The 19,068-nt window shown below is 42.4% G+C and overlaps 1 protein-coding gene across 4 annotated transcripts; it reads left to right on the forward strand.

The window, feature by feature from the left end:
• Nucleotides 1-1,610: 1,610 nt before the first annotated feature.
• Nucleotides 1,611-15,277, forward strand: LOC118784546 (frizzled-6-like). Of its 4 annotated transcripts, none has more exons than XM_036538827.1 (8): nucleotides 1,611-1,730; nucleotides 3,372-3,478; nucleotides 3,570-3,770; nucleotides 10,793-10,989; nucleotides 11,254-12,268; nucleotides 13,261-13,409; nucleotides 13,685-14,119; nucleotides 14,464-15,277. In XM_036538827.1, the coding sequence occupies exons 2-8, from the start codon at nucleotides 3,467-3,469 to the stop codon at nucleotides 14,645-14,647; spliced, it is 2,193 nt and encodes a 730-aa protein (XP_036394720.1). In that variant the 5' UTR covers nucleotides 1,611-1,730; nucleotides 3,372-3,466; the 3' UTR covers nucleotides 14,648-15,277. The 4 variants fall into 4 exon arrangements, with proteins under 4 accessions (XP_036394720.1, XP_036394722.1, XP_036394724.1 ...); XM_036538829.1 differs by having other exon boundaries at nucleotides 14,494-15,277; XM_036538831.1 differs by having other exon boundaries at nucleotides 13,685-14,075; nucleotides 14,464-14,576.
• The last annotated feature ends 3,791 nt before the right edge of the window (nucleotides 15,278-19,068 follow it).

Raw genomic sequence — 19,068 nt, forward strand, 5'->3', positions numbered from 1 at the left:
CTGTTTCAGGTTAGCAGAGCAAGTCTAACACTCACAAAGCACTGAGACTTACAGTCTTTCTGTGGAAGTAACCACAATGACCCTGAGCTCTGACTACTTACTTACTTTGGTATCATCTAACACCATACCAAATTCACATACAGTTTCACACACTGCACAATAAATGGACAAAATGGAAACATTTGAGCTGATCCTTTGCATCTTGATTTTCCTTATGTATACATTAATCTTCAGCTCAAAATGCATTATGTATAAAGGGCCCACTTTACACTATGTGACAGTTTTCATGTCATTGAGTATACCTGTATATACGCATCTCTGTATACATTTGCTTGTCTTCTGTTTCCCGCAAGGTACACCGCAAAAACACATACACTATATGGACAAAAGTATTCGGACACTTGACCATTACACCAACAGGGACTGTAATGACATTGTATTGAAATACATATACTTTAATAGGGAGTTGGTCCCCCTTTTGCAGCTATAACAGCTTCCACTCTTCTTGGAAGGCTTTCCACAAGATTTTGGAGTGTTTCTGTGGGAATTTGTGCCCATTCATTCTGTAGAGCATTTATGAGGTCAGGCACTGATGTTGGACGAGAAGGCCTGGCTCACAATCTCCGTTCCAGTTCATCCCAAAGGTGCTCGATGGGGTTGAGGTCAGGGCTCTGTTTGGGCCAGTCAAGTTCTTCCACACCGAACTCATCAAACCATGTCTTTATAGTCCTTGCTTTGTGCACTGGGGCACAGTCATGTTGGAACAGAAAAGGGCCTTCCCCAAACTGTTGCCACAAAGTTGGAAGCATGGCATTGTCCAAAATGTGGTATGCTGAAGCATTAAGATTGCCCTTTACTGGCGATAAGGGGCCTAGCCCAAACCCTGAAAAACAGGTGTGGCCAAATACTTTTGTCCATATAGTGTATCAAAACTGATTTCAGTATACAGAGAGGTCAGGTTATTCACATGTATGACTCATAAGCAAATACTGACATATTTGTTAAAAAATGTCTTTCACTGAAGGGTGTATCTCTAACAAAATGCTTTATTAACACACCTGGGTATTTATGGGTACAAATCATATATTATATGTATACCCTTTCAGTATACCTGAAAAAAAAAAAAAAACAAAATACCCACAAAATACCTCTGGCCCTCAATTTATTGATATCAGCATGACAGCCAGCACCAATTTACAACTAACAATTTTAAACATGCTACTTCACATGTGGTCAAGAGGACCAATTTCAATAAAATGTTGCGACATTTTTCCTCTGAATCGTATGTATGCTGGAAGTGTTTTTGGTTGAGATATCAAAACTGTAAACGTTTTGTAAACGTGTATGGTCCCGATTTGTGCATTTTGGGAGTATAGCAGGATTTTTTATACAGTGAGTTTTTCTGTTACAGCACAGATTTGGTACTGAACCTACGGATATAAAACTTCAAGGGTGTGGCTTGTTGACTGAAGTGAAATGGAGCAGAACTATTTTAGCCGTATTATTTTAGCGTGATAACTATTAAACATGACATTACACGATGCGGCTCCAGAGTTCCCCCCTGCGGATTGTTTCCGAACGTACAGGATATTCAAAGGCAGGGAGGCGGGGAACGCACGCAGGAGCCAGGAAGCACGGAGAACAAAACTCGACCAGAAGGAATGTGGATGAAATAACTTAATCTGTTAAATTTTGCTAGCCAGCTAGTTGTGAATTGACGTGAACCGGAGGTAAGCCGAATTGTACAGTTGCATTAATGGTGGTGTGATTACTGGTATTCCTTACAAATGTAACGTAATCCTGTTGAAACTTCGTTCAAGTCAGGCCACTTGCCAGTCTTTCGAGGCAGGGACGTTTACTAACTTTACTTTCCGGAGTGCGCTGCGGACATGCGGGGAAAATGCGTGTTCGGGAAAGCCGACGGCAGGAACTAGGGAGCAGTAAGTTATACACCGAGCTATGTAGTCTTTAAATTGTTCAACAGGTTAACTATTTAATGTTGGAAAAGTCGACAATAAACGCTTTACCCATTTAGAAGTTTTAGTCTTGCGCTGCCATGAAATGTTGGAAGGTTGTACATTTTCCGGAGCTCTTTGAAGCGGAGTGCAGTTAATTACGAAGTCAAAACTCGCAGTGTTTAAGATGTGACGGTTCATTTGGTAGCCAGTTAAAAAAATAAAGTTTCAAATTTCTTTTCGTGTGACGTAACGAGTTCTCAGACTATATGTTTTTTAGAATGTGTTTGTTTTGGTAGCGCAAGATCGACATCCTTAATTAATTCTTGTGTTTTGGAAATAATTCCTAATTTACAATCTTTGACAGTATGCATGGTAGCTACAGTAACCCTTCTTTGGTTTGTAATAATTGATAGCGGTACTCACGGACCATAAACTAAAACACGGAGATGACCCCATAAGCTTCTTTGGCTGTGTATCCACCCTGGTTAATTCCTCGTTTAATGGTGAACAGAAAAGCGCTTGCTTAAGTGAACAAGTAATGGATAAGTTAACTTCCATAATGCCTCCTGACGTAAACAATAGTGAGACTCAAGGTTTTGCTATTTGATCGGCCTGGCATTGGCCAATGCAGCCGTCCCCAGTCAACAAAATCTCCAGAAACTGTTATTAAGTCGTCTTCTAGAGAACGGAATAATTAGCTGTCGTGCTGAAATCAGACACTGCACCGTACCTCAGCACAAAGAGGTAAAGCCTGTATCAACAAGCTACTGGCAGCTCCATCTTTTTGTTGTCTACTTTTCCACGCCTTTCACGATAGGAATATAATGTGCAGGCCTGCTTTCTTGGGTCCGCCTCTGATTGCATCCCTTAGTGCCTTTAACTTGCACTGGCAAAGCTGTCTGGGGCTATTATTTTGTACTGTCAGTACAGGAGTCTCAACGAAACATGTTGTATATGTAATCCATTTTCATCTCTCTGTGTCTCTATTTCAAAACTTGTTCTGGCTAGACCTGGGTTTTTTCTTTTTGGGATAGACTTACGTACTGTCCTTGGGCAACTTGGAACTGTTACCCCTAAAACACAGCATTGCTGGAATTATATGCAATCAGTGATTATTTTCTTCTCAGGCATGTTCTGCTGTTGGAGACAGCTAATGAGTAGTTTGATTCATGTCTGGCATTACAGTTAGGAAACATTACAGTCAGGAAACTGTAACACACATGTTACAGTTTCCTGAAATGGTATCATGAATGAAACCTATTTATTGGCCAAGAAGACCTTACAGTATAAGGTTCCTTGTACCTTTTACCTATCCATCTGTCCATCCATGTTTTGTTGCCCTCTGTGGTTTACCTGTACTTCTATGATGTGAAATCTAGAATTAAAAATTTTAAAAAATGTATTGGCTTTTAGGGTGGGACCGGCACCTGTGAGGAGAGGAGAACAGAGCAGCAGCAGCAGCGCCTGATGGGAAGGCGTGGACTCCAGCTGCCCTCGTCTCCACAGAGATGACCCCAGGGGTCGGGTAACATGGATGAGGAGTGAGTAAGCATCAAGTGCAAGATCTCCCCCTGTGTCCTGATACCGATTCCCCCCCTTCCGAAATCGCAGAGAACAATCACGACCATGTGGAGACCAGGGCTGGTGTTGGCGTGCCTGGCGCTGGTGGGGGTGGGTCATGGCCGAGGCCATAGCGACTTCACCTGCGAGCCCATCAAGGTGCACCGCTGCCTGGGCATGCCCTACAACACCACTTACTTCCCCAACATGATGGAGCACTATGACCAGGACATCGCAGCCAGCAGAATGGAGGTCAGTCACTGCCTTTGCTTGGAAGAAGTACCACAAAGAGTCAAAACTGACTTTGGCAGGAACTAACAAAAAAATAGCCAGAGTTATGGCGTGAGCTATGACAAACCCAGAGTTATTACATGAGACTTTGCTTGAGTTCAGATCTACACATCTCTCTAATAGATAAAATTGCCTGTTTTGGGTTTTCTGTTTATAAGTGTTAAAAAGTAGAGTCGTGGCCTCGTGCAAGATCAAATCAAACTTCAAAAATTCAATCAAAAGTGACAATCTGTGTTCTCATCTCAATCATGAACCCAGTGGCAGTTAAAAAAGGGAATCACATCCTCCACAAACAAAACAACTGCTGCTAACAGGTTAGCCTTGACTGCGACCTCTGTTTTAATCCCAGGACTATCTGCAATTTGAAAATTTCTAATGCAGTTGCTTTACTGTAGGAGTTTGACCTAAACATTTTTCCACTGTGATATTAATGGTGGACTATTTTAGGAGCTAGTCTCACAGTGGTTTGATTTGTTTGGCATTCCATGCCTATGAAGTTGTCAGGTGTGGCAATGTTTCTGGTTGGAGGAACACCCTTTCTGTCCATATCTCCCAGGGTGTGCAGAGCTGCAGTTCAAAGGTCAAGTACAGAAAAAATGTTTTTCCATGTTTGATGAAATTATGTCGTTAGGTTCAGAGAGGGTCAGCCATGTGGGTTTTATGGCTCATAACAGACATAAAGTACCCACAGTTAAGATTCAAATAGATCTGTTGATTTCCTGTCCATTATAGATCTTGTCAGTTTGAATTAGACTTCTTCTAAGGAGCATCAGTATTTGCTTTATTTATGTTTACATGTTTGTTAAATATGTTTCCATGTCTTTTTGCTGTGATTACTTGTGTGTTTATGGGTGAGGAAATTATGATCAAGCAAGAGAATTTCATTTCATTGTCTATAGAGTAGTTACTGATGGCACGCATCATGTTATTTGTAGATATGGCTACTGTTCTGGCAAGGTGACAGTCCTAATGATTGCGGATCACAGAGAGAACCAATGATCTGAAGACTGGTAGAAGTTTTCAGTAAACACTTTTTACTGTTAAAATGAAATGCTAGTCATAAGGCTTGCAGCAGTTTTGAGAGGGCATGCTGAAGCATACATTATAGCCCTTTTATTTTTCTGTCCCGACTAGCCTAGCAGTACGGGAATGTTAACAGACAGCACATGTACAATATGAGTATCTGGTACTCTATTTGAACTTTAACTCTAAAAGTGTGTGTGTGTGTGGTTATAAGGTGCAGTGCCTGCAACCCCAAGGTTGCCGTTTTGAGTCACAGGTATGACTTGCTGCTGTCCCTGTTGAGTACTTAACCCCAATTACTTTCATAAAAATTTCTAGCTGTGGAAGTGGACGGTATGTAAACTGTGTACGTTACGCTGGATAACAGTGCACGCTAAGTGTCAAATGTGATGTGATGTATATGTGAAAACTAAGCTGAGCGTTTAAGAGTTGCACTAAGTGTTGTGTAAGGGCTGAGCTAAAGAAGACTCCCTGTCCATCCCCAGCCACAGCATTAGCGCAGGGCTACTCTGAGCATGAATCCGCGGCCTCCTGGAGGATTCTTTGTGCGGTGTCTGGCAACGATATGGTTTGCATTTCAGGGCAGCCACAGGGAACTTTTGGTGGGTTATTGTGCAGGGCCTTTGATTTTGGGAGGAAAAGGACACACCCAGGCTGACACAAAGGAGGGTGCGCATTCCTGGCTACATATGCCCCCCCCTCGCCTCACAGGAGTCCTGTCGCACACACAGCCACACACACACATTCGACCCCTAATGGTGTTTTGTCTTCAGTGAAACCTGAAAAGTTCAGAGCGCAGCCAAGGAGAAGGTCACCTGGGAAACTGGATATGTTATTTGGGAAAGGCCCATTTCTTATCTGCGTTTCCTTTTACGTTATTTCTGGCAGCCTGCTTTTTTCCAAAGCAAGTGCAACTGGAAGTGTGTTTGAACAGCCTTTTGACGAATACAACCCATATACTGTATAGGGTGTGTTCCATGAATCGTCACAGTATAATATGGTGCTGTACATTACTGTACTGTACCTCACTATTAATATCCTGCTTTCAAAACTCTGACCAACTGATGTGAGATTTCAACCACAGAACTAACAACAGTATTTAAACAACAGATGTCTTTTTGTTAGTAACTGACATTTCAGCACACAATGGACAATGGACTGGCATTTTGTCACAGGAAGGTATCGGGTTGAAGTCAGTCCTACTTTGATGTCTGAGTCATTTTAATTTAGTGCTGTTCTGCTGCATATGGTTAAAAGAAATCCTTTATTGTTGAGGATAGATGAGATCATCTGTGTTTTACTGTTAACCATGTTGTTGTTTGATATAAGTAGTCAGGTTTAAGATATAGCCTACCTAAAACTGAAATAGGGGTCCAACGAATAATCGACAATAGTAGACTAAAATCGACGACCAAATTAGTTGCCAATGAATTTAATTGTTGATTAGTTGGTGACGTCATCACGTGTGTTTTTTGTGCTGACTTGGGATGCTCAGACCTGTAGCCTAAGCTACATTGCTTTACTGGAGTGAACAGTAGAGATGGCAACACCGTCAAGACCTCAAAAGTGTGGCAGCATTTCACTCTGAACCCTTTCGCACGTAACTTATTTTTTATGCTATGTAGCACTCGTATTACATGGTTCGTTATGTTTCCATCAGCGTTATTAAGCTTCTCATAGTTTTCAGTTAGCATTTGCCATATTTTTAATGTTACATTTCTGTTTCCTCAAAACTAAAATTAGCTGGATTTTTTCCAATCTAGTTTTCTAATCGCACCGGTTTTAGCATGTACGTGCTAAACGGCTAATCACACTGGTGGGACCGTAGGCGCGAAAGGGTTAACTCTGCCAAGAAGGTTGTGAACTGCAACATTTGCAAACCTGACCTTTCCTGGCATGGGAGCACATCAGTTATGCTTGAGCATCTGTAAAGGTGGCACGCTGGCTCACTGGATGATGAAGACTCGTCTTGTTACGTTAGTTAGCTAGCTAGCATAGCTAATGTTGATGTTAAAAGCCATGTTATTTCATGTTATGAGTTGTAACATTTTCTATTTTGAAATACATTTTGTCTTGATCAATAAATTATTAATGACGTTGAACATACAGTATCGCAAATAAAAACCTACTATTCACAACGATCCTGTTCATATTCCAAATGTGCCCTAACCATACAATGTTAAACCAGAGCCCGTCTGCTATTTAGAAATTCTCTGTTTAAACGCTGCATCGTTGTCATGGCGACGTTTATGGCTGGAGATAGTGATGCTGCCAAGTGCACAAGTTTAGAAAACACCGGATAATTTGATACTTTTTAAACCGGGACAGATTTCTACAACTCGTGTCTCTGCGTGCGTGCCCAATGTGGGTTGCATTCGAATTAATTCGAACGAGTTATGGGTTTGTTAGATCTCGTGTTGCTACCATGGATGGCTTTCTTCAAACGAAGCAGACTTGTACTCCCCAGCAACCAACTGCCCTCACTGAATTAGTCCTAGTAACCATTCGTCAAAAGACGTATTTTTGAATGAAGTTCTCATCTTTATTGTCTTTATTGTTAGTTAGCATATGCCTAACACAACCTCAAGCTAAATTTAAGTCTATAGATAAATAAGAGCCATTGAATAATTGTGCGATTCATAGTCCGAATAGTCGATTATTCGTTTCAATAATCAATAGATTATTCGACTATCAAAATAGTCGTTAGTTGCAGCCCTACTGTGAAAGATTCCTTTTTCATTTACAGTACAGTCCTTGAAAATTCTTGAAGAAAATTCATCCTGGAAATTCATGGAAAGTTGTCAAATATCCCACTGTCCTTAAAGTTGTGGAAGTTTTCCCAAGGCAAAAAGAACTTTACAGTTCTTTACATCTTTCTTGCTTATTCAATAACTTGAGGTAATTTACTGTCAAGCCTAGTAATTTCAGTGTGCTGATATAACTAACAAATTGGCTAGCATGCTGTCTTTTAGCGTTATGTCCATTTCCAGTTGCATTGAAATTATTGCAGTCATAAAACTTTTTGAAAATCTTACATTTGTTGTATGCGCAGTATGTGCCTGAGCACAGCATACAGGTAACAGAAAGAAATACGGATACATCCATGTGTAGGCAATGCAAGACAATGCTTTATTTTTCAGAAATGGATGCATCTTTAATTGGCCAGAAATTATCCTGCTTGGTATGCATGCTATGAAAGGAAGTAAATTTTGCTGTATATGGAATCACTTGTGTTTTACAGGCAGTGGCAGGGAGAGACTGTGATGCATACAGTAAATGGGTAGAGTTGAGGCGATTTGTGTAACTCGTGTTGCAGTGGATTGAGATTGCAGGCTTTCCTTGCAGAGCTCTGAAGTCCTTTTGTGCCGGACTGGACCTCACGGGGGCAGGAAGTCAGCTAAGGGCTTAAGCTCATTTCAAATGAAAGCGCAACTGTGATTCCCCCCCCCCTTTTTGCATTGCAAATGCATTCATATTTCCAGTGGCCCGAGCTGAAAGCGGAGACATGTTGGTGTTGACTGAGAAAGCATTCAGCCGGAGTGGGGGGACCTCCAGAGAGGCAAAACAAGGATTCCCACAGAATCGTGTGCAGCGCTTCGCTTGAGGGTAGAAAAAGACAGAAAAAAATAATCTTTGCGCCACATGAATAGCTGGCTTGTTAGGGGAGCCCAGCGTTGATGGAGTGAGATTTCTCTTACATAACTGGCATAATCCTCGGGGTTGGCCTGTTAAAGCATAAATTCTTAATGACTACCTTTTAAAAGGCCAACAAGAGCATTTGGCAGAATGTGGCGAAGTGGTTATGACCCAAATGGTTCTTGCCTTAATCTCACCAAATGGAGTTCCTAATCTTGTGGGGGAATTTTCTGAATGCTTTCTCAAAATATTTTTGTCCGGTGCCATGTAAACATAAACAGCATTTGCTTTTACTGTGTGATGAGCGTCTGGGTTTTTACAGGTGAAGCGAAACTAAGGGGAGGTAGCTGGGTGGCAATTGTGTTTTTGAAAGCGGGGTACCGGAGATCACATACCATATTAAAAACACAAACCAACCCAATCCTCATGCCCCAGTAAAAATGTCCAGTTCAGTTCAAATCCTCTCAGAATGGATTCAATTTCCTCTGAGCGTTTGCATAGCATCTCCTGACAAAACAAATGGTTCATCTAAGATCAGCACCTTAAATGATCCTATTTATTTGGCTAACCTTGATCTCGGGGGGTCTTAACCTGACAGGCATCATGTTCAGGTCCTAGAGGGCTACAATTAGGACTGGGTTTCTCTCAAGACACTACTTACCCTATAAAGTAGGTGCTTGAATTAAAAGAATTTAATTATTGAATTTTAATCAGTTTGAACAATTCAAACATCTTTAGTCAGTTGGTTATTGGTGTCTGTAGTAGAAAGCAGAAGACCCTTCCCTGTTTAAATCATCAGCTTTATTAAATGTATGAAATGGTTCTGTTTTAGAACTGTTATACAACCATTCGGGACTCATTTGTCCTTGGCCAATCAAGTCAACAGCTTTTCCTCTGACTCCCTCAACCAGTCATTATTTGTTGCCAGACAAGCCAGCAGTAATTTCCTGATCCCCCCCCACCTCCCCATCTGCACCCCCCCCCCCCCCCCCACCTTCAACCTACTAAAATGGAAGAATATGAGTGCCAGTCTGTGAAAGGAGTCCTTTGTTGCACAGTGCAGTACATTACAGTATCCTGTGTAGCCTTTTGCTTCTTTAAACCAAATCATTTTTGCAGGAAATGAAAACTGTTCCATTTATAGATCTGATCACACTGACGGATTTCTGTACATTGGCTTTGTGTTGTGTCTGAGGCAGTGAGACTTGGTGGTCTTAGGCAGCTTTATACTGCCTTGTTAAATCTTTGTGAGGAATCCATTCATATAATCGATACAGTTTGCTGAGCCTATGGTGCGGTTTCTTATAAGTCAAGTCTTTAGTACAGTAGAACTTGCTTCTTTATTCATAACACAAACTAAAGTGAAATAAAGGTTCTTGTGCTTAGGAATGAACAAAGCACTTTGTGGCGATACAGTTTGTACTTGGTGGATGGAGCCACTGCTTCGATCTCAAGTCATGGATTTAAACAGCTGAACATTACAGTTCTCCATCCAGGCAGCACTGATGATTGAATCCAACCATTGTAGTAGGATTGAAATCTGACCGGTTCAAAATGGTTAAAGGTCAAAAGAATTGTTCATAAAAATCCGTCTGTACAAGAGAGAATCTACGGGAAGCACACATGATTAATAAAATCGAACATAACAGAATCAAACAAATTTTACAAAGCTGTAATTACCACAAAATTCAGAAATGGAGACCTAATCACCACATGGCGCAATGTTTCGGCAAAGCCATCCTCAAGGATCGGAGCATGTATATCGGTACACAGCTAATCACTAAGATAACAGAACTGGAGTAATGAACAGGAGTCAATGTCAGTCATAAAAAAATGCATCCCAAGGAGAGGTTAGGCAAGTAAATACAACAACAGCCCTCATGAAGTGGATTCAGTTTATTCATTTATTAGTATCTAAAATAGGAAAACACTTACTGTTGCTACTCACAGGATCTGTTAATAATGACTGCCATATCCCTTGCCAAAAACGCATCTAATTAAAATACAAGGCCAAAATCCAAGGCAAGTTAACACTTTCTACCAACTAAATGCAGTGATAATAGGGTCAAGAAAAACAGAAAGCATAACAGGTCCAAAAAGATCACAAATGTATAAACACCCTAGAAATAATCATTGCATGGATATCAAGACCTTTCTTGTATAATTAATATAATTTTCTAATTTTTCTAAAAAAATTGTTGTATTTATAAAGGTTATGAATTAGGTGTTCCAAAAAATCTCTCTCTCGTTCACGCCTTAGCATAAATGCAGCCATCAAGTAAATGAATGGATCTCAACTGAAGTCACTCCCCCTCTCTGTGCAGCCGTTCGTTCCCCTGATCAACCTGCAGTGCTCCCCGGATGTTCATCACTTCCTGTGCCAGGCTTTTGTCCCAGTATGCACCGAGCAAAACAAGGTGGTTTGGCCCTGCCGTGCCCTGTGTGAGAGGGTGCATTCAGACTGCAGCAAGGACATCAAGACCTTCGGCATCGACTGGCCTCCCGAGCTGCAGTGTGACAGGTGAGTGCTGGGGGACGGGGACACCCCACAGTTAGCATGGCACAAAAAGTGCTACAGGGCTTCAGACTGTGGGAACTTTCAGAGTCATCCCGTACGAGGGTCCGCTGAGATTTTATTTTCATTCCCTTGATCTCTGCAATGTGGAAAAATTAAATGTTTTTTAAAGTGAAACTTTTATGTTGTTGTGGAGTGTTTAGGGCTCTCGGTGTTGTTGACTCAGACTCCTGTCTGTAAAGATTCTTCTCCGGAATCTGCTCCCTGCAGGCTCGAGGACTGTCGCAGCTCTCCAGACGGATCCGTGGCTCCACCCACCAAGCGCATGACCACGCCCAAGAGCTCCCCCTCCGCCAAGAGGGACCTGGGCTTCTGGTGCCCACTGCAGCTGAAGACCCCCCCGGGCCAGGGCGCATCTTTCCTTGGGGTGCAGGACTGCGCGCCCCCCTGTGCCAACATGTACTTCAAGCCCCACGAGGTGGAGTTCGCCAAGAACTTCATCGGGGTGTCCTCCATAGTCTGCCTCGGTGCCACCCTCTTCACCTTCCTCACCTTCCTCATTGATGTCAAGAGGTTCCGCTACCCGGAGAGGCCGATCATTTTCTACGCTGTCTGCTACAGCCTGGTGTCCCTCATCTACTTTGTGGGCTTCCTCCTGGGCAACGGCACGGCCTGCAACCGGGCGGCGCAGCCGGGCGCGGTGGACACGGTGGTCCTTGGCTCCCAGAACAAGGGCTGCACGCTGCTCTTCATGCTGCTCTACTTCTTCTCCACGGCCGGCACCGTCTGGTGGGTCATCCTCACCATCACATGGTTCCTGGCGGCAGGGCCTAAGTGGAGCTGCGAGGCCATTGAGAAGAAGGCAGTGTGGTTCCACTCGGTGGCCTGGGGTGTGCCTGGCGCGCTGACCGTCATGCTGCTGGCGCTCAACAAGGTGGAAGGGGACAACATCAGCGGGGTGTGCTTCGTGGGGCTGTACGACCTGGACGCGCTGCGCTACTTCGTGCTGGCGCCGCTGTGTGTGGGCGTGCTGGCCGGCCTGTCGCTGCTGCTGGCCGGCATCATCTCGCTCAACCACGTGCGGCAGGTCATCCAGCACGACGAGCGCAACCAGGAGAAGCTGAAGAAGTTCATGATCCGCATCGGCGTCTTCAGCGGCCTCTACCTGCTGCCCCTGGTCACCCTGCTGGGCTGCTACGTCTACGAGCAGAGCCAGCGGAGCTCCTGGGAGAACACCTGGATCAACGACCACTGCCAGGAGTACAGTATCCCCTGCTCTTATGCGGTAATGCCCCGATCGCCTGGCGCCCCCTGGTGGCGTGATAATGTGAGATGCACAGTATGTGCTGTAATCTCTCTGCCTCCTTTTCGCCGCTGAGTTGGAGCTAGGATGGCACAAGTAGTTTCACTTCTGGGTGGTTTTCTTTTTTTTCCATGCTTAACTGTTTCACAGATTGTAAAACAGGAGACTTTTATGCTTTTGAATTTCATATGTCCTCCACACCACTTCGTCAAGGAGGTTCAAGTTAGTCTTAGGAGGCTTCAGTGCTAAAATGGCTATCTGTGTTCTGTTTGTGGCCCTGCCCCTTCATGAATATTCTTAGTCAACAAATTAGAAGTCTTTTAGCTTCCATAGCGCTGACTCAGAACACCAAGTTGAACATGTCTGCAGTAAATATAATATCTGCACCCGTACTGTCTCAGCCATCTAGTGCTACTAGTGTTGGCCTAGCTGTTGGCAGACTTGGCAAATCTTGAATCTATGTCACTTTCGTCTTCACTGAGAACTGAGAGGACGAACATGGAAGTTAGGGGAGAAAACTTTGCTGTTGCTTATCATGGCAAGGAACCGGATAAAAACCACAGATAAAAGTAGCCTAGTATCACGTTTTTCAGGAAAGAAAAAGGGTCGAAGTCCAGACAGCCGTCTTGATCAGACATAGCAGTCAGCGTGATGTCATTTGCTACATCTGGGTGCAGTTATGACAGCGAAATTGCTTTCTCACTGCGTTGAATTGTTCAGATTATGACAGTCTGGCTCCAAACTTGCTTTGGAAAGTTGCACTGGAAATCCATTGAAGCGTAACTTACAGTTGGAAGCCTGCTGCTTAGTCATACAGTTTCTGAGAAAGCCATACTCCCCAGCTACCTCTGCTTAGACAGTGTAGACAGTTTCCCTTTGACAAATCAACAGGCCAATAGATAGTCTTTTAAGAAGGTTTTGGACACAGCAAGCATGACTAGCAAACATTTCTTTCTGTTCTGTTTGTATTTCAGAAGGTGGAGATGAACCGCCCTGATCTGTCTCTGTTTTTGATCAAATACCTGATGACCCTGGTGGTGGGGATATCCGCTGTGTTCTGGGTCAGCAGCAAGAAGACATGCTCTGAGTGGGCGTTCTTCTTCAACAGAACCCGCAAGAAAGAGTAAGGATCCTGTGCCAGTCCTGAGATCCCATCCGACTTCCTGTCTGCATTGGCATCTGTTTTTCATGTGCATGGACAGGAAGTCCTGAATGATTCTTTGAAATTGATTATAAAAACCATTTGAGTTTAGAGGTTTTTGGGGTGGCCATTGACTTACATTAATGCTGTTTTTTTGAAGATCAGTTTAGGGGGTTTTTTAAAATTTTGTCTGTGACTGAAATGAGATGTTCTGAAATGGGGTTCTGAGATGTTCTGAGGCTTTCCCTGGTTTGCAGCCCCATCAGCGAGAGCCGCAGGGTCCTGCAGGAGTCGTGTGAGTTCTTTCTCAAGCACAACAGCCGCGTGCAGCACAAGAAGAAGCAGTACAAGTCCAGCTCCCACAAGCTCAAGGTCATCTCCAAATCCATGGGCACCAGCACGGGCGTGGCTGCCTCCACCGCCACCAACCAGGGGACACCCGCTGCCGCCTCTGTCAGCAACCGCGACGCCGTCGGCCAGTCCTCCTTCTCCGAGGTCCGAGGCTCCTCCGAGACCTCTGGGAAAGAACACACGGAGCGGGCCAGCTCGGGCCGGGGGTCCAGGAGGGGCGAGCGGGAGCCGGCCGGACAGGCCATGCCTGCCCGCGATTCCTCTGAGAGGCGGAGCAAAGCCGGCAGCTCCAGCAAGGTCAGCAGCCGCTCTGAGAGCTTCCAGAGAGTCCCGGATGGGAGGTAATTCAGAACCACTGTTAAAGCTTTACAGCACGTACCTAAGCTCCAGACCTGAACCCTCACAACTTTGAACTTCGTCATGAAGTCAGTAGTCACCTTTTATTCCACATTTGTATGTGTTACTTACTGAAATGCACCTCACACGACCTGCTTTAGCTTCAAGGAGAGATGTCTGCACCTAGTAATTAACCCACAGAAGCAGTTAAGAGGCAGTTTTTTCACAAAGCAGGCTCATTAAGATATGTACATGATAGCTTTCACAGACTGTTTAGAATTATATATTTGCATGCCATTATCCATAACATATTATTCAGGTGTTTTTATAATGTTCAAATGTGTAATAGCCCTGTGTGTTCCCTGACGATGACGCCCAGGAGTGACTTCACAGAGGGCAAGCAAGGAACTAGTGGGCAGCACCCGTCTGTAAGCCCCGCCCACAGTGGCAGTGGCAGAGGCTCCGCCCCCCCACTGGTGCGTCTGACGCCAGAAGAGACCAAGGACAAAGAGAGCAGCTGCTCCAATGCCTGAGCCCGCTACCCTCGGATGTCTGTACCCCACGGGGACCAACCTCCCTGACCTGGGTCCCCTTCTTTCACACTAAAGAGGCCTTATGACTCAGGCGAGTACACTAACTCCTGGAGAGCCACACCCCTGCTGACCTCACGGGCCATACCAAATCCCTCCATATCTTGAGCGCATGGTGAAATTAAGATCGCTGTTGAGCGATCGCATCACGTGAGTGAGACCAAGGTCAGAGGAAAGTGCTGTTCTCCAGGACCAGGTTTGCACCATGCAATGCCTCGGTCAAAGCCACTTGTAATTATACATGTAAACACTATGAATGTAGAATATACACTGGCATAAAAGTGGTATTGTTATAGAGTTTTGTTTTTCTGAATCCAATCAACACTGGAATCTAGTCCAAACACTGAATTTTGGTGGAGGGTAAAAGTCCATGAAGAATGCACAGCAGACTTCAAAGGTGTGCTACATGGTAGTGTGGTTTTGAAAAATGCTTTGTTTGAGAGATTCTGACAGGAGTCCACAGGAAAGAATCTCATCGTGCCACAACATCGTGAAACATTAGCCATGATAGTCACTGTTTTTTTCTCTTAAATAGTTCTTTGTTTTGTAGTTGGTCTTCTAGCATATTTGTAAGCAGCATTTTGTTTTTGATGAAAAACGATAAAATAGCTTGATACAATCAAAAAAGATTTTGATTTAGGTTTGCTGTATTTAAAATCTTCCATGTTTCCAAGTTTGCAATATTCAGTGTTCAGCATTTCCATGGAGATAGTTTTCAAACAGCTCTGAGCTCTGACACTAGATATATTTATTAAATAAATAAAGCAGGTGATGTCAAGATACAATGATGGTAGTGTTTCTACCTTGATTGTTTAACACAGTTTGCTAGTATATACAATATATTATGCTATAGTCAAGATACTATTTGTTTCTCCAACCTCTCAACTGATTCAGACATTAATGCATAAATAGGTCTTCTCAGTATTAATGATTATACATGTGGATGTATTCAAGAGAGCACCTGACATTTAATAAGTGCTAATGAATTTCATTTCAAAGCACATTTTTTTCATATCATTTTGTTTTAAAAAATTATGCTTTACTCAGCAACAAAATAAGCTTTGACTTTCATCAGTCTCACATTGTTTTACATTTCCTCAGAGTCAGTTCATAGCATAGCACACTACAGATGATCACAATATTTACGTGTAAAGTTGTCACTTTTTTCCTTAAAATTGCATGCACCAGAAACCCAAGCAACTATATATACACTACATAAACAGCTATTACGCATTATAGCAAAAAAAAAAGCCTGACCCGGGAACATGTGTTGAACGTCAAAATTAACATTCACTCTTTGATTATGGAATACTGTGTTAAAATAGATTAAAGAAACATGGGTAGATTTTTAGTCATATGTTAGAGATGAGATGATATAATCTTGTCTGTCGTAGGAATTATAGTTTACAGACCAGTTTGATTACTAGGTGCAATCATTGCAAGAAAATGCAGGACAGCATATTAGTTAGCCCTGAATTTTTGTGTGGTGTTCTACTGTGATACAACAGTACCGAAGTGCAGAACAGTGTCATTCTTCAGTTAGGAAAACATGCATGAATGTGGTCTGTTCTCTGTTATAGTGATTTTTTTTTTTCCAATTACTGAAGTAAGATCACATTTGAACCATCAGAAAGGATTGGAATTACTTTTTAAATGGAAAAGCTCATGATTAAGATGTAAAGAGAAACCACAAAATAATAATAATGTTCCACTTAAATATGTGGAACATTATGTGTTTGCTGAATGATACTGCAGTTCGCAGAATTTCAAGAAGATTTTATTAAGCTTTATTTGACCCTTTTCCATAGTTTTGTTGTCATCTTCTGCTACAAGTCATCAGTGTTTCTACCCATGCTGATATGTCCAAAGCAATTCTTAAGTGGTGCCCATGAACTTAATGGTTGTTTTTTTTTTACTCTTTAAAAATGCTCTTGAAATCCCTGTTGTGAGGCATTGAAATGTGGAATATGCTGTATTTATTAGTGTGATATGTGCATTATATGATGGTATGATAGCTTAGGACAGCACAGTTTTGCCACTAGGAAAGAGACAATGTTCTGCCTCGTAATGTATGTTGAGTCTCATAAAGCCTGGCAGCTACTGTCAAAAGGGAATCCACAAAGTGCAAAAAACACAGATGAGTGTGTAACACTAAAAAATAGCTTTGTTGGTGAGCATTAGTGTAGTATAGTGCACCTTAATACAGTAGGTGGTCAGTGAATGCTTTCTAGACTGTAGATCACAGATGCTGGCCCTCCAGTCCTTGGCTTTTGCAGGCTTGCTGTTTTCTTTTATGTTTTTCCAAAGGAACGAACTTCAGGGGACATTGGCTGTGTTGTTTTTTTCTAAAAAGAAAAAAGAAAAAACAATAATGCCAGAAATACCTCTGCAGAGCTCAATGTGGCAGCAGCTTTTTGTCCAAAAAGCATTCAAGTGGCCTACTGGTTCTTTGGGTCCGTTCTGTTCTGTTGTGATGGGGAATCTCAAAAAACCCACAGCCTCTTGCCTGCTAATTATCATGTTTCTCTTACCACAAATACCTGTTTAGAATATGGCTTTCAAGCATTAGGTGCCAGTTCTGTTCAGATCAGAGATTGTTTTTGAAATTTAACAGGAGACAGCTGTAGTCATTTTTAGTTATGTGAAATTATCATGCCACCATTTCTTCTTCTCTCTTTATTTTGTGTCAAGCTCTTGTCTTTGTCACCGTTCAGTCATAGCAAATCAGCCTGTCAGCCATCCTACTCATTGTGGGGAAAACCCGAACATGAAGAATTCACAAATCTGTTTTTAGCTGACGCTTTGAACTGTTTCCTGCACCAAAATTTCACTATGTGGATTTTTACACTATCAGAAGACAAATTATTCAGTTAAAGGGAAACTGGACATTTTGCTTTAAACATTTCATTATGGCAATATTTTATACAATCTGTCTGACTTTGCAAGAGGTCTGTTGTTCGTTGTTCTGTGTATACCTTAAAATAGTTTGATCCAGCATGCAAGAGGTCTATTGTGCTTTGTATACCTTAAACTAGTTTGATCCAGCATTTTTATAAGTGCATTTTGCTCTTTAATTAATTTTTTCTTTCATGCACAGGTCAAATCATGTTAACTATTGTAATGCTCTTTTAGTATTTTACTAATTGTTTCATTTTATATGATGTATTTCTTTTTAATAACATCCCTTTTAAATAAAGTATTTCAATGCAAACGCATGAGAGCTGTGTTATACATGCACCATTCAAGATATATTTTCTTTATTTCTGTGAGGTTGTAGAATGGTTTCAGCAAGTTGAGCATAAGATGAAGTTTGGTTGAAGTACAGATAGTGCTGTGTTCCTTGTCAGGCATCAGATAGCTTTTTTGATTGGGCATAGTAAGGCCTTTTCCTGCTTTCTGTAAAAGAGTAAACAGCATGCAGTCAAGTACACTTTCCAACTCCCTGACGATTTAATTCAAGTTTGCACAGATTACGAATGGCAGTACTCTAGAATTTAACCGCCATGTTTTTCCCAGTAGTCCATGTGCCGGTACTCTACATTGTCTTTTGAGTCAACACTACAAAATAAGCCCACAAAAATGACAGCTGGTGGGGGGAAAACCCCAGTGGTTAAGCCACACCTTGTATTTTCTTCCTCTCCTTAGAAAGTGGTCCTGGATCAGAATAAACATGTAATGGTTAGGAGAAAATGGACTGCATGTTACCAATTGGTAAACTTTTATAGCTTCATTGATTAGTTTCATGCGGTCTTAGATTTTGTGTTGTTTATTGTTCTCAGTTGCTGCTAGGGAGTCCCAACGTTATCCTCACTTGTGACTTGGAACCGTTCACCTCATATTCATCTGCTGTGTAAATCAATGGAGCATGTCAGAATAATAAATGAAAACACATTACTCAGAAAACATACTCTGAGGACACTGATTTAAATGCCTTTATTAGCAGGTAAATTGACATCATACGTTGATATTTTGTGCATTAAATGCCTGGTCAGCAAGGAACTCAATGGAATTGAATAGGAAATAAATATAATCACCCTTGGCAAAACTACAGCACCTGGATGTAGAAAAGAATGCAGTTACGATGTTTTTGAAGTACAGGTAAAGGTAGTGGTGTTTTTAAGATGCATTCCAGATTTGCCACTTTTTTGGGCTCCAAATGCCTCATTGTCAAGGGTCCTGGGATGATTACTTGGTGATGTCAACAAAAATGGATTCTGTGAATTGCAGAAGGAGCTACAGATGATCTTAATTCAGCCAACAGAAGGAGGTGAAGATGGCATTGAGCCTATGGGAAAAGAGATTTTGATATAAAGGGGGACATGGCAGGAGCACGTAGCTAAGGTAATTAGATGGCACAGAAATTA

The sequence above is a fragment of the Megalops cyprinoides genome, chromosome 10 (genome assembly GCF_013368585.1).
Source record: "Megalops cyprinoides isolate fMegCyp1 chromosome 10, fMegCyp1.pri, whole genome shotgun sequence".
NCBI classification, from domain to species: Eukaryota; Metazoa; Chordata; class Actinopteri; order Elopiformes; family Megalopidae; genus Megalops; species Megalops cyprinoides.